General features: G+C 44.6%; 1 protein-coding gene across 1 annotated transcript in view; it reads right to left on the bottom strand.

The window, feature by feature from the left end:
* The window catches only part of NCS1 (neuronal calcium sensor 1), a 278873-nt gene that overhangs the window by 37426 nt on the left and 224398 nt on the right, over window positions 1-17049 (bottom strand). The window contains exons 3-4 of the mRNA XM_053695406.1: window positions 15020-15158; window positions 6463-6541 (exon numbers count right to left, since the gene is read on the bottom strand). Of these exons, the coding sequence (XP_053551381.1) occupies window positions 6463-6541; window positions 15020-15158 (218 nt within the window). The remainder of the gene's footprint in view (window positions 1-6462; window positions 6542-15019; window positions 15159-17049) is intronic.

Raw genomic sequence — 17049 nt, 5'->3', positions numbered from 1 at the left:
GATCTGTGTATATGTGTGTGTGTGTGTGTGTGTGAGTAGAGATCTGTGTATATGTTTGTGTGTGTGAGTACAGATCTGTGTATATGTTTGTGTGTGCGAGTACAGATCTGTGTATATGTGTGTGTTTGTGAGTACAGATCTGTGTATATGTGTGGTTGTGTGTGTGTGTACAGATCTGTGTATATGTGTGTGTGTGTGTACAGATCTGTGTATATGTGTGTGTGTGAGTACAGATCTGTGTATATGTGTGTGTGTGAGTACAGATCTGTGTATATGTGTGTGTGTGAGTACAGATCTGTGTATATGTGTGTGTGTGTGAGTACATATCTGTGTATATGTGTGTGTGTGAGTACAGATCTGTGTATATGTGTGTGTGTGAGTACAGATCTGTGTATATGTGTGTGTGTGAGTACAGATCTGTGTATATGTGTGTGTGAGTACAGATTTGCGCATGTTTGTGTGTGTGTGTGAACAGATCTGTGTATATGTTTGTGTGTGCGAGTACAGATCTGTGTATATGTGTGTGTGTGTGAGTACAGATCTGTGTATATGTGTGTGTGTGTGAGTACATATCTGTGTATATGTGTGTGTGTGAGTACAGATCTGTGTATATGTGTGTGTGTGAGTACAGATCTGTGTATATGTGTGTGTGAGTACAGATTTGCGCATGTTTGTGTGTGTGAGTACAGATCTGTGTATGTGTGTGTGTGTGTGTGAACAGATCTGTGTATATGTTTGTGTGTGCGAGTACAGATCTGTGTATATGTGTGTGTTTGTGAGTACAGATCTGTGTATATGTGTGGTTGTGTGTGTGAGTACAGATTTGTGTATATGTGTGTGTGAGTACAGATCTATGTATATGTTTGTGTGTGTGTGTGATTACAGATCTGTGTATATATATATGTGTGTGTGAGTACAGATCTGTGTATGTTTGTGTGTGTGTGTGAGTACAGATCTGTGTATGTTTGTGTGTGTGTGTGAGTACAGATCTTTGTATGTGTGTGTGTGTTCAAATCTGTGTGTATGTGTGTGTGAGTACAGATCTGTGTATATGTTTGTGTGTGTTCAAATCTGTGTGTATGTGTGTGTGAGTACAGATCTGTGTATATGTTTGTGTGTGAGTACAGATCTGTGTATATGTTTGTATGTGTTCAAATCTGTGTGTGTGTGTGTGCGAGTACAGATCTGTGTATATGTTTGTGTGTGAGTACAGATCTGTGTATATGTGTGTGTGTGTGAGTACAGGTTTGTGTGTGTGCGCGCGAGTACAGGTTTGTGTATATGTTTGTGTGTGTGTAAGTACAGATCTATGTATATGTGTGTGTGCGCACGAGTACAGATCTGTGTATGTTTGTGTGTGTGAGTACAGATCTGTGTATATGTTTGTGTGTGTGAGTACAGATATGTGTATATGTGTATGTATGTGTGTGTGAACAGATCTGTGTATATGTTTGTGTGTAAGTACAGATCTGTGTGTGTGTGTGTGTGTGAGTACAGATCTGTGTATATGTTTGTGTGTGTGTGACTACAGATCTGTGTATATGTTTGTGTGTGTGTGACTACAGATCTGTGTATATGTGTGTGTGTGCGTACAGATTTGTGCATTTTGTGTGTGTGTTCGTACAGATTTGTGCATGTGTGTGTGTGTGTACAGATTTGTGCATGTGTGTGTGTGTACAGATTTGTGCATGTGTGTGTACAGATTTGTGCGTGTGTGTATAGAGATTAGTGCATGTGTGTGTGTGTACAGATTTGTGTGTGTGCTCCACTCCTGCACCTCCTCGGCCTCCAGTGACCGACCGGCACCCCCCTGCTCCACTGGCTCCACTCCGCTCTTCTGGGCCCAGTCTGTCCTGGAAGACAAGAATTCGGTGCTACGGGTGTGATCAAGTGGGCAATGTACAGTCCAATTGCCCAAAGAATCCGCCCCACCCCAACTGGACCAGAGCACCAGCTGGGGTTTCCAGAGGAGCGGCTCACTGCTCTGAATCAAGTAGCCCAGTGGACACCGCCGCTTGGGATAAAGAAGAATTTGGGGTTCTGCATGAGGTAGACCCGGAGCAGGCGGCAGCTGGCGACAATCAGCTGCACCATCGTCAGCCGTATGGATCAATGGCCGGCAGGCCCAAGGACTGCGGGACAGCGGAGCCACCATTACTCTTATCTAGCCACACCTGGTCATCAGTCACCAGTTTGGACCAGATGAGGAAATCCATTACAGTTCATGTGGCTGGGGTAAGGTGCTCTGGATCCCAACAGCACAGGTTTACCTAGATTGGGGTTCTGGCTCCCATGCTGTAGAAGTGGGGGTCATGGCCCACTTGCCGGCGGAAGTCTTGTTGGGAAATGACTTGGGGCATCTTGCATCCTCCTCCGTTATAGATGGCACTACGGATACTTGCGCAGTCACCACCCGCCAACAAGCCAGGCTCCAAGCTGCCGCACTCAACCATGGGACTCAGGTAAGCCACCTCCACCTGACTACTACCCCGACCAACCAGCCTGTCTCCTGGGATTCCCCCTCTGACTTTGCCCAGAAAACGTTAAGCGACCCGACGTTAGCTCCCTATCGAGCCAGGACAGGGACCGACCCAGGGGGGCTAGGAGGGGACCGCTTTGAGCGGGACAGAGGACTCCTGTACCGGGTTACCAAGGATGGTGGGAGCAAGCAGGTGCCCAAGCAACAGTTGGTGGTACCGTAAAAGTATCAGTACGACCTGCTGCGCATCAGGCAGGACATCTATGGATTACTAGGAGCCGCCACCGACTGACCCAGACCTTCTTCTGGCCCGGGGTTATGGGAGACGTAAGGCAGTACTGCCATACCTGCGACATTTGTCAGAGAGTATGGTATACCGGTGACCACTCTGAAGCCTCCCTGCATTGGCTCCCTATCATCGATGAACCGTTCATCAGGATAGCTGTTGACATCGTTTGCCCATTGTCCCAGTCCCTTGGGAAAGATATATATATATACTGACGGTAGTGGACTACGCTACCCGGAGGCAACCCCTCTGGCCAACATCCAAGCAGAGACTGTAGCCGATGCTCTGCTCTAGATCTTTGCCAGAGTGGGTTTCCCCGGGAGATTATCTCGGACCAAGGGACTCCGTTTACTGCTGAGCTAACCCAGCAGCGATGGAGGCTTTGCGGGGTAAGACCCCTGCCAAGCTCTCCATACCACCCCCAGACCAACGGGTTGTGCAAGAGGTTTAACGGGACACTGAAGCAGCTGCTTTGGACATTCTCGGCCTCTCACAAGGACTGGGAGAGATACCTGCTGCACCTCCTGTTCGCTTACAGGGAGGTGCCCCAGGAATCTACCGAGTTCTCCCCCTTTGATTTAGTGTATGGCCGGAAGGTGAGGGGGCCCCTAGACCTTATTAGAGCCCACTGGGAAGGATCAGTTGGGGGGGAGGGACCCTCCATTGTTGGGTACGTCCTGGAGTTCAGGGACCGACTGAATGACCTCGCCGCCAGAGTGAGAGAGAACCTTCAGGTCGCCCAAGGTAGGCAAAAATGGTGGTATGATCGTAGTGCTCGTAACCACACCCTAGAAGTGGGGCAGAAGGTTCTGGCCCTGAAACCGACCAAAACCAACAAACTGCAGGCTGCTTGGCAGGGACCCTATGGAGTGATAGAGCAGCTTTGCGATACTACCTACCTGGTACCAAAATGTTCAGATGAACGAGTCCGCTGGACCTTTCATGTGAACATGCTGAAGGTGTACCAGGAGAGGCCAAAGGATGTAGCCGCCATATGTGCTCCGGCTATGAAGGACTCAGAGAGTCTCCTCATGCCGGAGCTGCCCGGGCGGGGTAGGGCGCCAACAGGCGTAGCGGATATAAGGATAGATGAGCGGATAGGGACGGTGCAGCGGGAGAAAGTAAGGCAGGTGCTAGAGAGCCGACAAGACATGTTCTCCACGGACCCTGGGAACACTCCAGTAGCTGTGCACCGGGTAGAGACCACGGAACAGGCGCCCCTGCAGCAGCTGGCATACCGGGTCCCCGAGTGAGTTAGGGAAAGCATTCGCAGCGAAATTAGGGAGATGCTCGAAACCGTAGCATCTCTGGTAGTGCTCAAGTGGGATGACACGACCCGCTTCTGTGTAGATTACCGTAGGCTTAATGACCGGAACCACGACCGACTCCTATCCTATGCCTCGGGTAGATGAACTGTTAGACTGCAGACCTTAGATCTGTGCAAGGGGTACTAGCAGATTCCCCTCTACCCGGAATCCATTCCGAAGTCGGCATTCATCACCCCATTCGGCCTGTACCAGTTTAAGGTCATGCCGTTTGGGATGAAGAATGTTCCAGAGGATGGTAGATATCCTTCTCGATGACCTCCAGGATGATGCCTGCACATACATCAGGGCTGCAGCTCTGATGCTGAAGCCAGACAAGTGCACAGTAGATCGCTCGGAGGCTCAGTACTTTGGACACAGAGTGGGCTGCCGGAAGCAGAGGCCGGAGCCGGCCAGGATTGAAGCAGTCGCTAACTGGCGACCCCCAAAACACAAATCTTAGCCTTTCTTGGTACAGCAGGAAACTACGGCAAGTTTGTCCCCAATTATAGCACCCTAGCCAAACCCCTGATGGACCTGACCAGAAAACACTAACCCCGGCAAGTCCTGTGGTCCCCCGAGTGAGAGGCTGCCTTCCAGCAACTGAAGGCAGCACTAATATCTGCCCATATCCTGGCCGCTCCTAACCCATTCTGTTCATACAGATGCCTCCATGTTCTTGTTGGGAGCAGAGCTAAGCCAGGAGGATGAAAAGGGCCGTGAACACTGTGTAGCTTACATTAGCAGGAAACTACTACCAAGGGAGATAGGCTACGAGGTCGTGGAGAAAGAATGCTTGGCACTGGTGTGGGCACTCAAGAAATTGCAACCCTACCTATACGGGAGAGCTTTCAAAGTGCTCACAGATCACAACCCCAGGGGGTTATGGCTTAACAGGGTTTCTGGAGACAACGGATGCCTGTTGCGGTGGAGTTTGGCCTTGCAGCCCTTTAACTTTACAATTCAGTATCGGCCGGGAGAGAGTAACAGAAATGCAGATGGCCTCTCCCAGCAAATTGAATTGGAATAGCATCACCGGAGAGCCCCAAGCCAACCCATCAGGATGTAGCCGAGTCTGCTGGACTTTGAAGGGGGGGAGCACAACCTGCCAAGGCCACCCTCCCTCAATATTGGATTACTTTGTGCCACTGACCCCCCCTTTTTTCTACACTGCTAGTGCTTTGTCACTGAAAGAGCTGATCTCTGGCCCGGGCTTATGGAATTACTCGCCGGCCGGGCTACCTAGGGATCCCCGCTGAACTTTGACCTAGGTCGCTTCAGTGTCCCTTTGTCCCAGAGCTCCGCTCTTTTGGGGGCTTGTACTACCCTTGAGGAGCAAGGATTGGGATGATTTCCAGGAGGGAGCTCGCTTTGGAATCCAGGGTTTTGGACCCCTCTCTACCTCTGGTTAACCTGGCGTACCCTTTGGCTAGCTGCCGCTCTGGCCCCCAGCGACGGATCAAGTCGCCTTTTGACTGTGGCATCTTGGGGCCCAGAGCTCTCCAACATTACCTGGGAATAGCCCGAAACGGCGACCTTACTATTGTGGGATCCCTATTGTTCTTATGGAGGCACCGGTCTGTCTAAAGGGGTGGGAATGGCGGGAATCTTGGGATCAGATAAGACTCTTATCAAGATGAGAATGTGTATATAAGCAGTGTGTTTTCCCCAATAAAGTCTGTTCGTGTTTTACCTTAATACTGATCTTGTATGGTTATTAGGGTGGGCTACTTGCTATAATTACTTTGCCGCTCTACAGCTACAGGTTCCAGGTACAGGAAAGACCCTTTTGGCAGAGCTACCCAGTCCGTCACAATACATATCTGATTTTCAACAAAAGATACCAAAAGAACAAAGAATAATTAATAATAGACGTAAATTAGAAAGTTGTTTAAAATCGCTGCTCTTTCTGAATCATGAAAGAAAAAGTGTCTTTCATATCCCTTTAAATATAAGGTGTAAAACTGGGTTCTTCGTTTGCCCCCCACTGGACAACTATTACCTCAGTCCATGTAAAGTCTTCCAACCAGAGCAACATCCTCCGTCTAAAACTAATTATTTTATTAGAAACCATTGTTCTGTATCCCAATGTTAAGTCCTCTATCCCATTGCATATTTTTAATGCAGGAACAAGAACCTCTTTTTAATGACAAAAAAGTTCTTTATGCCAATTTATTTTCTTTAGTCAATTCAAAATATTCTATTCCAGAATAATCTACTCTTCTTTTTTCTCCCCCCTATGACTACAATTCTCTGTCCCAAATAAAGCCTTTAATCCCAGATCAATCTCCTATATTCTGGAACAATATTCTGCCCCCCCCCCCCCCCCCAAGTAAAATCATTTGTCTTAAACAAGGTCTTTTAATTCAGAGCCAAATAGCTCCATCACTTACAGCGTAGCTTCTCATCCAACGTCCCACGGGAAGTGACTGACAAGGCTTGGATGAACTCTGAAAACTCTATGCGTCCATCCTGTTGAGTAAAACAAATGACAGAGCATCACATTACATCTTAGAACATTGGCGGGTAGTCATTATATACATATATATATATATATATATATATATATATATATATATATAGATAGATAGATAGATAGATAGCTATATATATATCTATATATATATATATATATATATATATATATATACTGTGTGTGTATCTATTTATTGTGGCTCTACTGTTTACATTGTTTTGATTAATATATGAAATATGTAATAATGAAAATAAAATATACTTTGGGATTGAAGCCCATTTTTTAATAGCAAGGTAAAGAAAAAGAAAATCTACATATCTACATATTACATATTAGATTCAATAGACAAATACATTGCATTCACAAAATGTGGGTGTCAGAATTTCCTCTCAGTAAAGAAAGATAAAAATGAAGCCATCTCAGATATGATTGGTTTTGGCTTCATGCCAATCTGAATTAGAAAGCAAAACCGTTTTTCTCTTGTTAAGTGTATCCAGTCCACAGATCATCCATTACTTGTGGGATATTCTCCTTCCCAACAGGAAGTTGCAAGAGGATCACCCACAGCAGAGCTGCTATATAGCTCCTCCCCTAACTGTCATATCCAGTCATTCTCTTGCAAGCCTCAACCAAGATGGAGGTCGTAAGAGGAGTGTGGTGTTTTATACTTAGTTTATTCTTCAATCAAAAGTTTATTTTTAAATGGTGCCGGAGTGTACTGTTTATCTCAGGCAGTATTTAGAAGAAGAATCTGCCTGCGTTTTCTATGATCTTAGCAGAAGTAACTAAGATCCATGGCTGTTCTCACATATTCTGAGGAGTGAGGTAACTTCAGAGAGGGAATGGCGTGCAGGTTTTCCTGCAATAAGGTATGTGCAGTTAATATTTTTCTAGGGATGGAATTTGCTAGAAAATGCTGCTGATACCGAACTAATGTAAGTAAAGCCTTAAATGCAGTGATAGCGACTGGTATCAGGCTTATTAATAGAGATACATACTCTTATAAAAATGTAATATAAAACGTTTTCTGGCATGTTTAATCGTTTTTATATGTATTTGGTGATAAAACTTATTGGGGCCTAGTTTTTTTCCACATGGCTGGCTTGAATTTTGCCTAGAAACAGTTTCCTTAGGCTTTCCACTGTTGTAATATGAGTGGGAGGGGCCTATTTTAGCGTTTTTTTGCACAGCAAAAATTACAGACACAGACATCCAGCTTCTTCCTGCATGATCCAGGACATCTCTGGAGGGCTCAAAAGGCTTCAAAGTCGTTTTTGAGGGAGGTAAAAAGCCACAGTAGAGCTGTGGCAGTTGTTGTTGTGACTGTTTGAAAAAACGTTTTTGTCTTTTATTATTCCGTTTTGGGTATTAAGGGGTTAATCATCCATTTGCAAGTGGCTGCAATGCTCTGCTAACTTGTTACATACACTGTAAAAATTTCGTTAGTGTAACTGCCTTTTTTCACTGTTATTTCAAATTTGACAAAATTTGTGTTTCTTAAAGGTGCAGTAACGTTTTTTATATTGCTTGTAAACTTGTTTAAAGTGTTTTCCAAGCTTGCTAGTCTCATTGCTAGTCGGTTTAAACATGTCTGAGACAGAGGAAACTACTTGTTCATTATGTTTGAAAGCCATGGTGGAGCCCCATAGGAGAATGTGTACTAAATGTATTGATTTCACCTTAAACAGTAAAGATCAGTCTTTAACTATAAAAGAAATATCACCAGAAGATTCTGACGAGGGGGAAGTTATGCCGACTAACTCTCCCCACGTTTCAGACCCTTCGCCTCCCGATCAGGGGATGCACGCTAATATGGCGCCAATTACATCAGGGACGCCCATAGCGATTACCTTGCAGGACATGGCTGCAATCATGAATAATACCCTGTCAGAGGTATTATCCCGGTTGCCTGAATTAAGATTCAAGCGCGATTGCTCTGGGGTTAGGAGAAATACAGAGCGCGCAGATGCTGTAAGGGCCATGTCTGATACTGCGTCACAATATGCAGATCATGAGGACGGAGAGCTTCAGTCTGTGGGTGACATCTCTGATTCGGGGAAACCTGATTCAGAGATTTCTAATTTTAAATTTAAGCTTGAGAATCTCCGTGTGTTAGCTGCTCTGAATGACTGTAACACAGTTGCAGTACCAGAGAAATTGTGTAGGCTGGATAAATACTATGCAGTGCTGGTGTGTACTGATGTTTTTCCTATACCTAAAAGGCTTACAGAAATTATTAGCAAGGAGTGGGATAGACCGGGTGTGCCTTTTTCCCCACCTCCTATATTTAGAAAAATGTTTCCAATAGACGCCACTACACGGGACTTATGGCAGACGGTCCCTAAGGTGGAGGGAGCAGTTTCTACTTTAGCAAAGCGTACTACTATCCCGGTTGAGAACAGTTGTGCTTTTTCAGATCCAATGGATAAAAAATTGGAGGGTTACCTTAAGAAAATGTTTATTCAACAAGGTTTTATTTTTCAGCCCCTTGCATGCATTGCGCCTGTCACGGCCGCAGCGGCATTCTGGTTTGAGGCCCTGGAAGAGGCCATCCATACAGCTCCATTGACTGAAATTATTGACAAGCTTAGAACACTTAAGCTAGCTAACTCATTTGTTTCTGATGCCATTGTTCATTTGACTAAACTAACGGCTAAGAATTCCGGATTCGCCATCCAAGCACGTAGGGCGCTATGGCTTAAATCCTGGTCAGCTGACGTGACTTCGAAGTCTAAATTACTCAACATTCCTTTCAAGGGGCAGACCTTATTCGGGCCTGGTTTGAAGGAAATTATTGCTGACATTACTGGAGGTAAGGGTCACACCCTTCCTCAGGACAGGGCCAAAGCAAAGGCCAAACAGTCTAATTTTCTTGCCTTTCGAAATGTCAAGGCAGGTGCAGCATCAACTTCCTCCGCTTCAAAACAAGAGGGAACTTTTGCTCAATCTAAGCAGGCCTGGAAACCTAACCAGTCCTGGAACAAAGGCAAGCAGGCCAGAAAGCCTGATGCTGCCTCTAAGACAGCATGAAGGAACGGCCCCCTATCCGGCAACGGATCTAGTAGGGGGCAGACTTTCTCTCTTCGCCCAGGCGTGGGCAAGAGATGTTCAGGATCCCTGGGCGTTGGATATCATATCTCAGGGATATCTTCTGGACTTCAAAGCTTCCCCTCCACAAGGGAGATTTCATCTTTCAAGGCTATCTGCAAATCAGATAAAGAAAGAGGCATTCCTACGCTGTGTGCAAGACCTCCTAGTTATGGGAGTGATCCATCCAGTTCCGCGGACGGAACAAGGACAGGGTTTTTATTCAAATTTGTTTGTGGTTCCCAAAAAAGAGGGAACCTTCAGAACAATTTTGGATCTAAAGATCTTAAACAAATTCCTCAGAGTTCCATCTTTCAAAATGGAAACTATTCGGACCATCCTACCCATGATCCAAGAGGGTCAGTACATGACCACAGTGGACTTAAAGGATGCCTACCTTCACATACCGATTCACAAAGATCATCATCGGTTTCTAAGGTTTGCCTTTCTAGACAGGCATTATCAATTTGTAGCTCTTCCCTTCGGGTTGGCTACAGCCCCGAGAATCTTTACAAAGGTTCTGGGCTCACTTCTGGCGATTCTAAGACCGCGAGGCATAGCGGTGGCTCCGTATCTAGACGACATCCTGATACAGGCGTCAAGCTTTCAAGTTGCCAAGTCTCATACAGAGAAAGTTCTGGCATTTCTGAGGTCGCACGGGTGGAAAGTGAACGAGGAAAAGAGTTCTCTATCCCCACTCACAAGAGTCTCCTTCTTAGGGACTCTTATAGATTCTGTAGAAATGAAAATTTACCTGACGGAGTCCAGGTTATCAAAACTTCTAAATGCTTGCTGTGTTCTTCACTCCATTCCGCGCCCTTCGGTAGCTCAGTGTATGGAGGTAATCGGCTTAATGGTAGCGGCAATGGACATAGTGCCATTTGCGCGCCTTCATCTCAGACCGCTGCAATTATGCATGCTGAGTCAGTCGAATGGGGATTACACAGATTTGTCCCCTCTGCTAAATCTGGATCAAGAGACCAGAGATTCTCTTCTCTGGTGGTTGTCTCGGGTACACCTGTCCAAGGGTATGACCTTTCGCAGGCCAGATTGGACAATTGTAACAACAGATGCCAGCCTTCTAGGTTGGGGTGCAGTCTGGAATTCCCTGAAGGCACAGGGATCGTGGACTCAGGAGGAGAAACTCCTTCCAATAAATATTCTGGAGTTAAGAGCGATATTCAATGCTCTTCTGGCTTGGCCTCAGTTAGCAACACTGAGGTTCATCAGATTTCAGTCGGACAACATCACGACTGTGGCTTACATCAACCATCAAGGGGGAACCAGGAGTTCCCTAGCGATGTTAGAAGTCTCAAAAATAATTCGCTGGGCAGAGTACCACTCTTGCCATCTGTCGGCAATCCATATCCCAGGCGTGGAGAACTGGGAGGCGGATTTTCTAAGTCGTCAGACTTTCCATCCGGAGGTGTTTGCTCAGTTGATTCATCATTGGGGCAAACCAGAGTTGGATCTCATGGCGTCTCGCCAGAACGCCAAGCTTCCTTGTTACGGATCCTGGTCCAGGGACCCAGAAGCGACGCTGTTAGATGCTCTAGCAGCACCTTGGTTCTTCAACCTGGCTTATGTGTTTCCACCGTTTCCTCTGCTCCCTCGACTGATTGCCAAAATCAAACAGGAGAGAGCATCGGTGATTCTGATAGCACCTGCGTGGCCACGCAGGACTTGGTATGCAGACCTAGTGGACATGTCATCCTTTCCACCATGGACTCTGCCTCTAAGACAGGACCTTCTGATACAAGGTCCTTTCAATCATCCAAATCTAATTTCTCTGAGACTGACTGCATGGAGATTGAACGCTTGATTCTATCAAAGCGTGGCTTCTCCGAGTCAGTCATTGATACTTTAATACAGGCACGAAAATCTACCACAAGATATGGAGTAAATATCTTTATTGGTGTGAATCCAAGAATTACTCATGGAGTAAGGTTAGGATTCCTAGAATATTGTCTTTTCTCCAAGAGGGCTTGGACAAAGGATTATCAGCTAGTTCCTTAAAGGGACAGATTTCTGCTCTGTCCTTTTGCACAAGCGTCTGGCAGAGGTTCCAGACGTCCAGGCATTTTGCCAGGCTTTGGTTAGAATTAAGCCTGTGTTTAAACCTGTTGCTCCCCCGTGGAGCTTAAACTTGGTTCTTAAGGTTCTTCAAGGAGTTCCGTTTGAACCCCTTCATTCCATTGATATTAAACTTTTATCTTGGAAAGTTCTGTTTTTGATGGCTATTTCCTCGGCTCGGAGAGTCTCTGAGCTATCTGCCTTACAATGTGATTCTCCTTATCTGATTTTTCATGCAGATAAGGTAGTTCTGCGTACCAAACCTGGGTTTTTACCTAAGGTGGTTTCTAACAAGAATATCAATCAAGAGATTGTTGTTCCATCGTTGTGCCCTAATCCTTCTTCAAAGAAGGAACGTCTTTTACATAATCTGGACGTAGTCCGTGCCTTGAAGTTTTACTTACAAGCTACTAAGGCTTTTCGTCAAACATCTTCCCTGTTTGTCGTTTACTCTGGACAGAGGAGAGGTCAAAAAGCTTCGGCAACCTCTCTTTCCTTTTGGCTTCGGAGCGTAATACTCCTAGCCTATGAGACTGCTGGACAGCAGCCCCCTGAAAGGATTACAGCTCATTCTACTAGAGCTGTGGCTTCCACCTGGGCCTTCAAAAATGAGGCCTCTGTTGAACAGATTTGCAAGGCTGCGACTTGGTCTTCGCTTCACACTTTTTAAAAATTTTACAAATTTGATACTTTTGCTTCTTCGGAGGCTGTGTTTGGGAGAAAGGTTCTTCAGGCAGTGGTTCCTTCCGCTTAATCCTGCCTTGTCCCTCCCATCATCCGTGTACTTTAGCTTTGGTATTGGTATCCCACAAGTAATGGATGATCCGTGGACTGGATACACTTAACAAGAGAAAACATAATTTATGCTTACCTGATAAATTTATTTTTCTTGTAGTGTATCCAGTCCACGGCCCGCCCTGTCCTTTTAAGGCAGGTCTAATTTTAATTAAACTACAGTCACAACTGCACCCTATGGTTTATCCTTTCTCTGTTTGTTTTCAGGCGAATGACTGGATATGACAGTTAGGGGAGGAGCTATATAGCAGCTCTGCTGTGGGTGATCCTCTTGCAACTTCCTGTTGGGAAGGAGAATATCCCACAAGTAATGGATTATCCGTGGACTGGATACACTACAAGAGAAATAAATTTATCAGGTAAGCATAAATTATGTTTTTTCTAGGTAGTGAAATGCGTAGTTTGTGTGCTGTACAGATTTTATCCTAAAGTCATGTTATACAATTTCCATGGAAGTTTTACAACTTTGCATTCTTATTAATGGTTTTATTTTTATTATGCTATATATATTAGGTGCCCTAGAAGATATATGCATAGGCTATTTTTACATAACTGAAATAAAATCATTTGTTAGCCGCGTTTCACTGGCCCTTGCTCAGGGCATGTTTTTTGAAGAAGGCTATGGGGTAGATTTATCATAGTGCGAGCGGACATGATACAATGTAGCGTATCATATCCTCTGCACATCGATAAATGCTGACAGCATACGCTGTCGGCATTTATCATTGCACCAGCAGTTCTTGTGAACTGCTGGTGCAATGCCGCCCCCTGCAGATTCGTAGCCAATCGGGCGCTAGCAGGGGGTGTCAATCAACCCAATCATATTCGATTGGTTTGATTTCTGTCTGCGGCTTCAGAGCAGGCGGACAAGTTATGGAGCAGCGGTTTTAAGACCGCTGCTTCATAACTTCTGTTTCTTGGTGAGCCTGAAGGCTCGCGCAGCAACAGGGGCATCAAGCTCCAAATGTAGAACCCCACAATACATAGACATACTTGAGACCCCTTATTTGAAAGCTGCAATTCTGCTTTTTTAAATGAGTTTCCCTGCATTGGTCCTGCTGCCAGATGTTTGTCATAACAATGACACATACTTCTATTTTGGGGGTTCTGGTGAATCTTAAGAGAACTTTATTACCACTTACACAGAAATATATAATAAGACCCCTCATTTAAAAGAATGAGGTCCCACAATTCAAATATGGGGTTTCATGACCCTTTATAGCTATCAAGAGATTAACATCTCATTTTGTGGTTGTCACGGATACCAGTCAGCCAAGGCCACGCTACCTCTCATCATATGGATCATTATGTTCCCCCTGTTTCCCTTTTTCAGTTTCCATGATTGCACATTGCCCTGAAAGAGCTGATCGCTGCCCTGCTTGGCCCCTTCCTAGCTTGCAGAGGCCCAGCCGGAATCTTATGGAACTACTCGCTGGCTGGGCTCGCTAGAGATTCCCACTGAACTTTAACCTAGGTCACTCCAGAGGCCCTTTGCCCCAGAGCTCCGCTCTTTTGGGGACTTGCTATACCTCTGGGGGGCATGGATTGGGTGATTCCTAGGAGGGAGGGAGGGAGGGAACCTGGGGTTTGGTCACCTGGCTACCTCATGCTGGTAAACCTTTGCCAGGCTGCCCCTCCGGCCCCCAGCCACAGATCATGTCGCGTTTTGGACTGTGACATCTGGGGGTCCGGGGCTATCCAATGATACCCAGGAATAGCCGCTGCTCCCTTGGGATCACCCCGAAATGTGGGATCTCTACATTCCTAGGGCTCCTATGGAGGCGCCAGCCTGTCTCTAGGGGAGGTGATTTCTTGATCGGATAAGGCTTTTATCAGATGGCAAATGTGTATATAAGCTGTGAGTTTGTCCTAATAAAGTCTGTTCGTGTTTCCCTTTAATACTGGTCTTGTCTGGTTATTAGTGTGGGCTACTTTCTATAATCACTTTCCCGCTCTACAGCTACAGGATCGTTTTGGCGGAGATACCCAGTCGGGGTATCAGGAGATCGTCACAGTGGTGTTGTATGATGTTATGGTTTCTTTGAACTAATAAGTAATTACAGTAATAAAAATAATTGGAGAGCTGGCTGAGTATAAATATACATGATATTTTGTAAAATTCTATATAGCACAATTTTTGGTACATTATTTCAACCCTTTCCCGACGTTCTATGCCATCCTAACAGCGCTGGGCTTTAGTCTAGTTAGGACGGCATGGAATGTGCTAGCCGTTTGGCTTTACTGAAGCCAACAGCGCTTCCTGAATAGGATCAGGGCCTGGTGGGCGTGCCTAGCATTGTAGGCTCGACCCCTGACCGGACGCTCCAATGTAGACAAATTAAACCGGTCCCGAAAGGGTTACATTTATTTTATTTTACTTGTTTGTTTATTATATTTTTGCTACATTTGATTGGCTGCTCTAGACACACCCAAACTGGAAACAAATAACAAAGAAAAAGAAAAATGGTAGTGATTATGTCATTTCAGTGTCACCAAGATCAAATGTGCTATACACTTACTTTGTTCTCATCAAAAACATTGAAGACAAAAGTAGCAAATTTGGTGGGATCTCCGAACGGAAAGAACTGTTTGTAAATCTTCTGAAATCCTGCAGCATCAAGCTGTCCGCTGGGGCAATCCTTAATAAATCCTTTATACCTGTGGATAGCGAAAAGGAGACTTTGTGACTAGGTAATTCAGCTTGCTTTAAAGGGATTGTAAATGTGATATATAATTTCACCTCAATAGATTCAATGTACAATAAAATATATAATGGCTCTTTAGTGCTCATATTCGCATTATTTTAGAAATAATTTACCTAGAAACTATTTGTGCGTGTGTGTGTGTATATGTGTATATATATATATATATAGAAACACTGTCTTTGCATTATGTCTGTGATAGATAAGGTAGGGTAGTACCAAGGGGAACACTGTAGGGGGCATTATGTTTGGGGGCAGCTCTGGTAGGGTAGTACCAAATGAATACTGTAGGGAGCATTATGTTTGGGGGCAGCTCTGGTAGGGTAGTACCAAATGAACACTGTAGGGGCATTATGTTCGAGGGCATATCTGATACGGTGGTAACAAGTGAGGGTTAAAGCAAATAACTACTGAGGAATGTGCAATTGGCTAACAAAGGCTTTATTGCCCCACTAGCTGTCACTTGATTGGGGTGATTTGCTCAGACAGGGGTGGGAGGTGGGTTACACACAGCTCCTACTTAGTCCCTCTTGTTGGGGGGGGTGACAGTTGTGGCCTGTGTATGGCAGAGATGTAATGTGACACATGTGCAAGGGTAGCTATAGGGTGCGTTTTTACATATATGCCATTTCAGAGGCTGCTTTTGACATGAGAGTACTGCAGGATTCCGTGCCTGATATGTAACATACTGCATTGCCTGTATTGTCCCCCCCATGCCATGGTGGTCTCGTGGACTTCACTGCTTGGGTATAAGATCCCACATGTGATGATCTTGTAGACTCTCACCATCTTATAAAGAAAACAACATGTATGCTTACCTGGTAAATTAATTATGGTTAAATTCCGCCAGCCCTGTTATTCTATTCAGTTGGCAGCAGTACTTGTTTTGCAGTTCATTTGTCTCACTTTCCCCTTTCCTACTTTTTTGTTTTTTCCTTCTGTACCTGGCCACGTGTATTTATCAGGTAAGCCTACATTTTTTTTTTTTTTCAGTTGCTTGGAAGATTGTATTGTATGAACTAAATAAATTGAGTATTTTTTTGTGGTAATAAGTATAAAGAGATAAACAATTTGGTAAACCTACAGCATAAAATGCCTACAGAGGTTTCCTATAGCGTGTATATAGATATATTCAGACTACACACACAATATTTACACATGCTAGAAACACAGTTTTACACACATGTTTAGATATATTTTACCGACCACCCAGCTAAAATGTCAATATTAAGTTAAAATGAGCTAATATTAAATTTTCCCATATTTTTTGCACAAATTATCATTCAATTAATTTCTGTTAAATTATGGAATTTAACATATTTATAAATAACAGAAAATGTTAGAATATTGTAAAGTATTCTACTGCCCCACCAGCCTACTTCATAATACACCCAGCTGGCGCAATGCTATATGAGAACACTGTATATATTTAACATCAAATGTAGCTGTATGCAAAGAAAACTATCTACAGTATACATAATTCCGATTCTAGACAATATAGCAATGTGGACTCTTTATAGCCTATTGCATTGGCTGTTTGAGAAAAACAATATGTACCATTTTAGCGAAAAATAGCATAGCAAAATCTGTCAGCAGCAAGGGGCCAATTTACAGCACATGATAACAGAGAAAATGTGTTTAGCAATAGCTCGCCAGCCCGTTAACCCTGCTAGTGCCAGATCTATCTGTTTTTATCTATATGTCTGTCTCTCTGTCTGTCTATCTATTCACACAAACAGTATTTTTTTTTTAAAGTTTGATTCAGTTCAGCGGTTATATTGCCCCTAGAAATGCATGTTGTTGATACACAACTAATACTGCAGTATTAATGTTCACTGGCTGATTGG

The sequence above is a fragment of the Bombina bombina genome, chromosome 12 (genome assembly GCF_027579735.1).
Source record: "Bombina bombina isolate aBomBom1 chromosome 12, aBomBom1.pri, whole genome shotgun sequence".
NCBI lineage: Eukaryota > Metazoa > Chordata > Amphibia > Anura > Bombinatoridae > Bombina > Bombina bombina.
The sequence above is the reverse complement of the archived record's forward strand: the minus strand, read 5'-3'. Positions and strand labels throughout refer to the sequence as shown.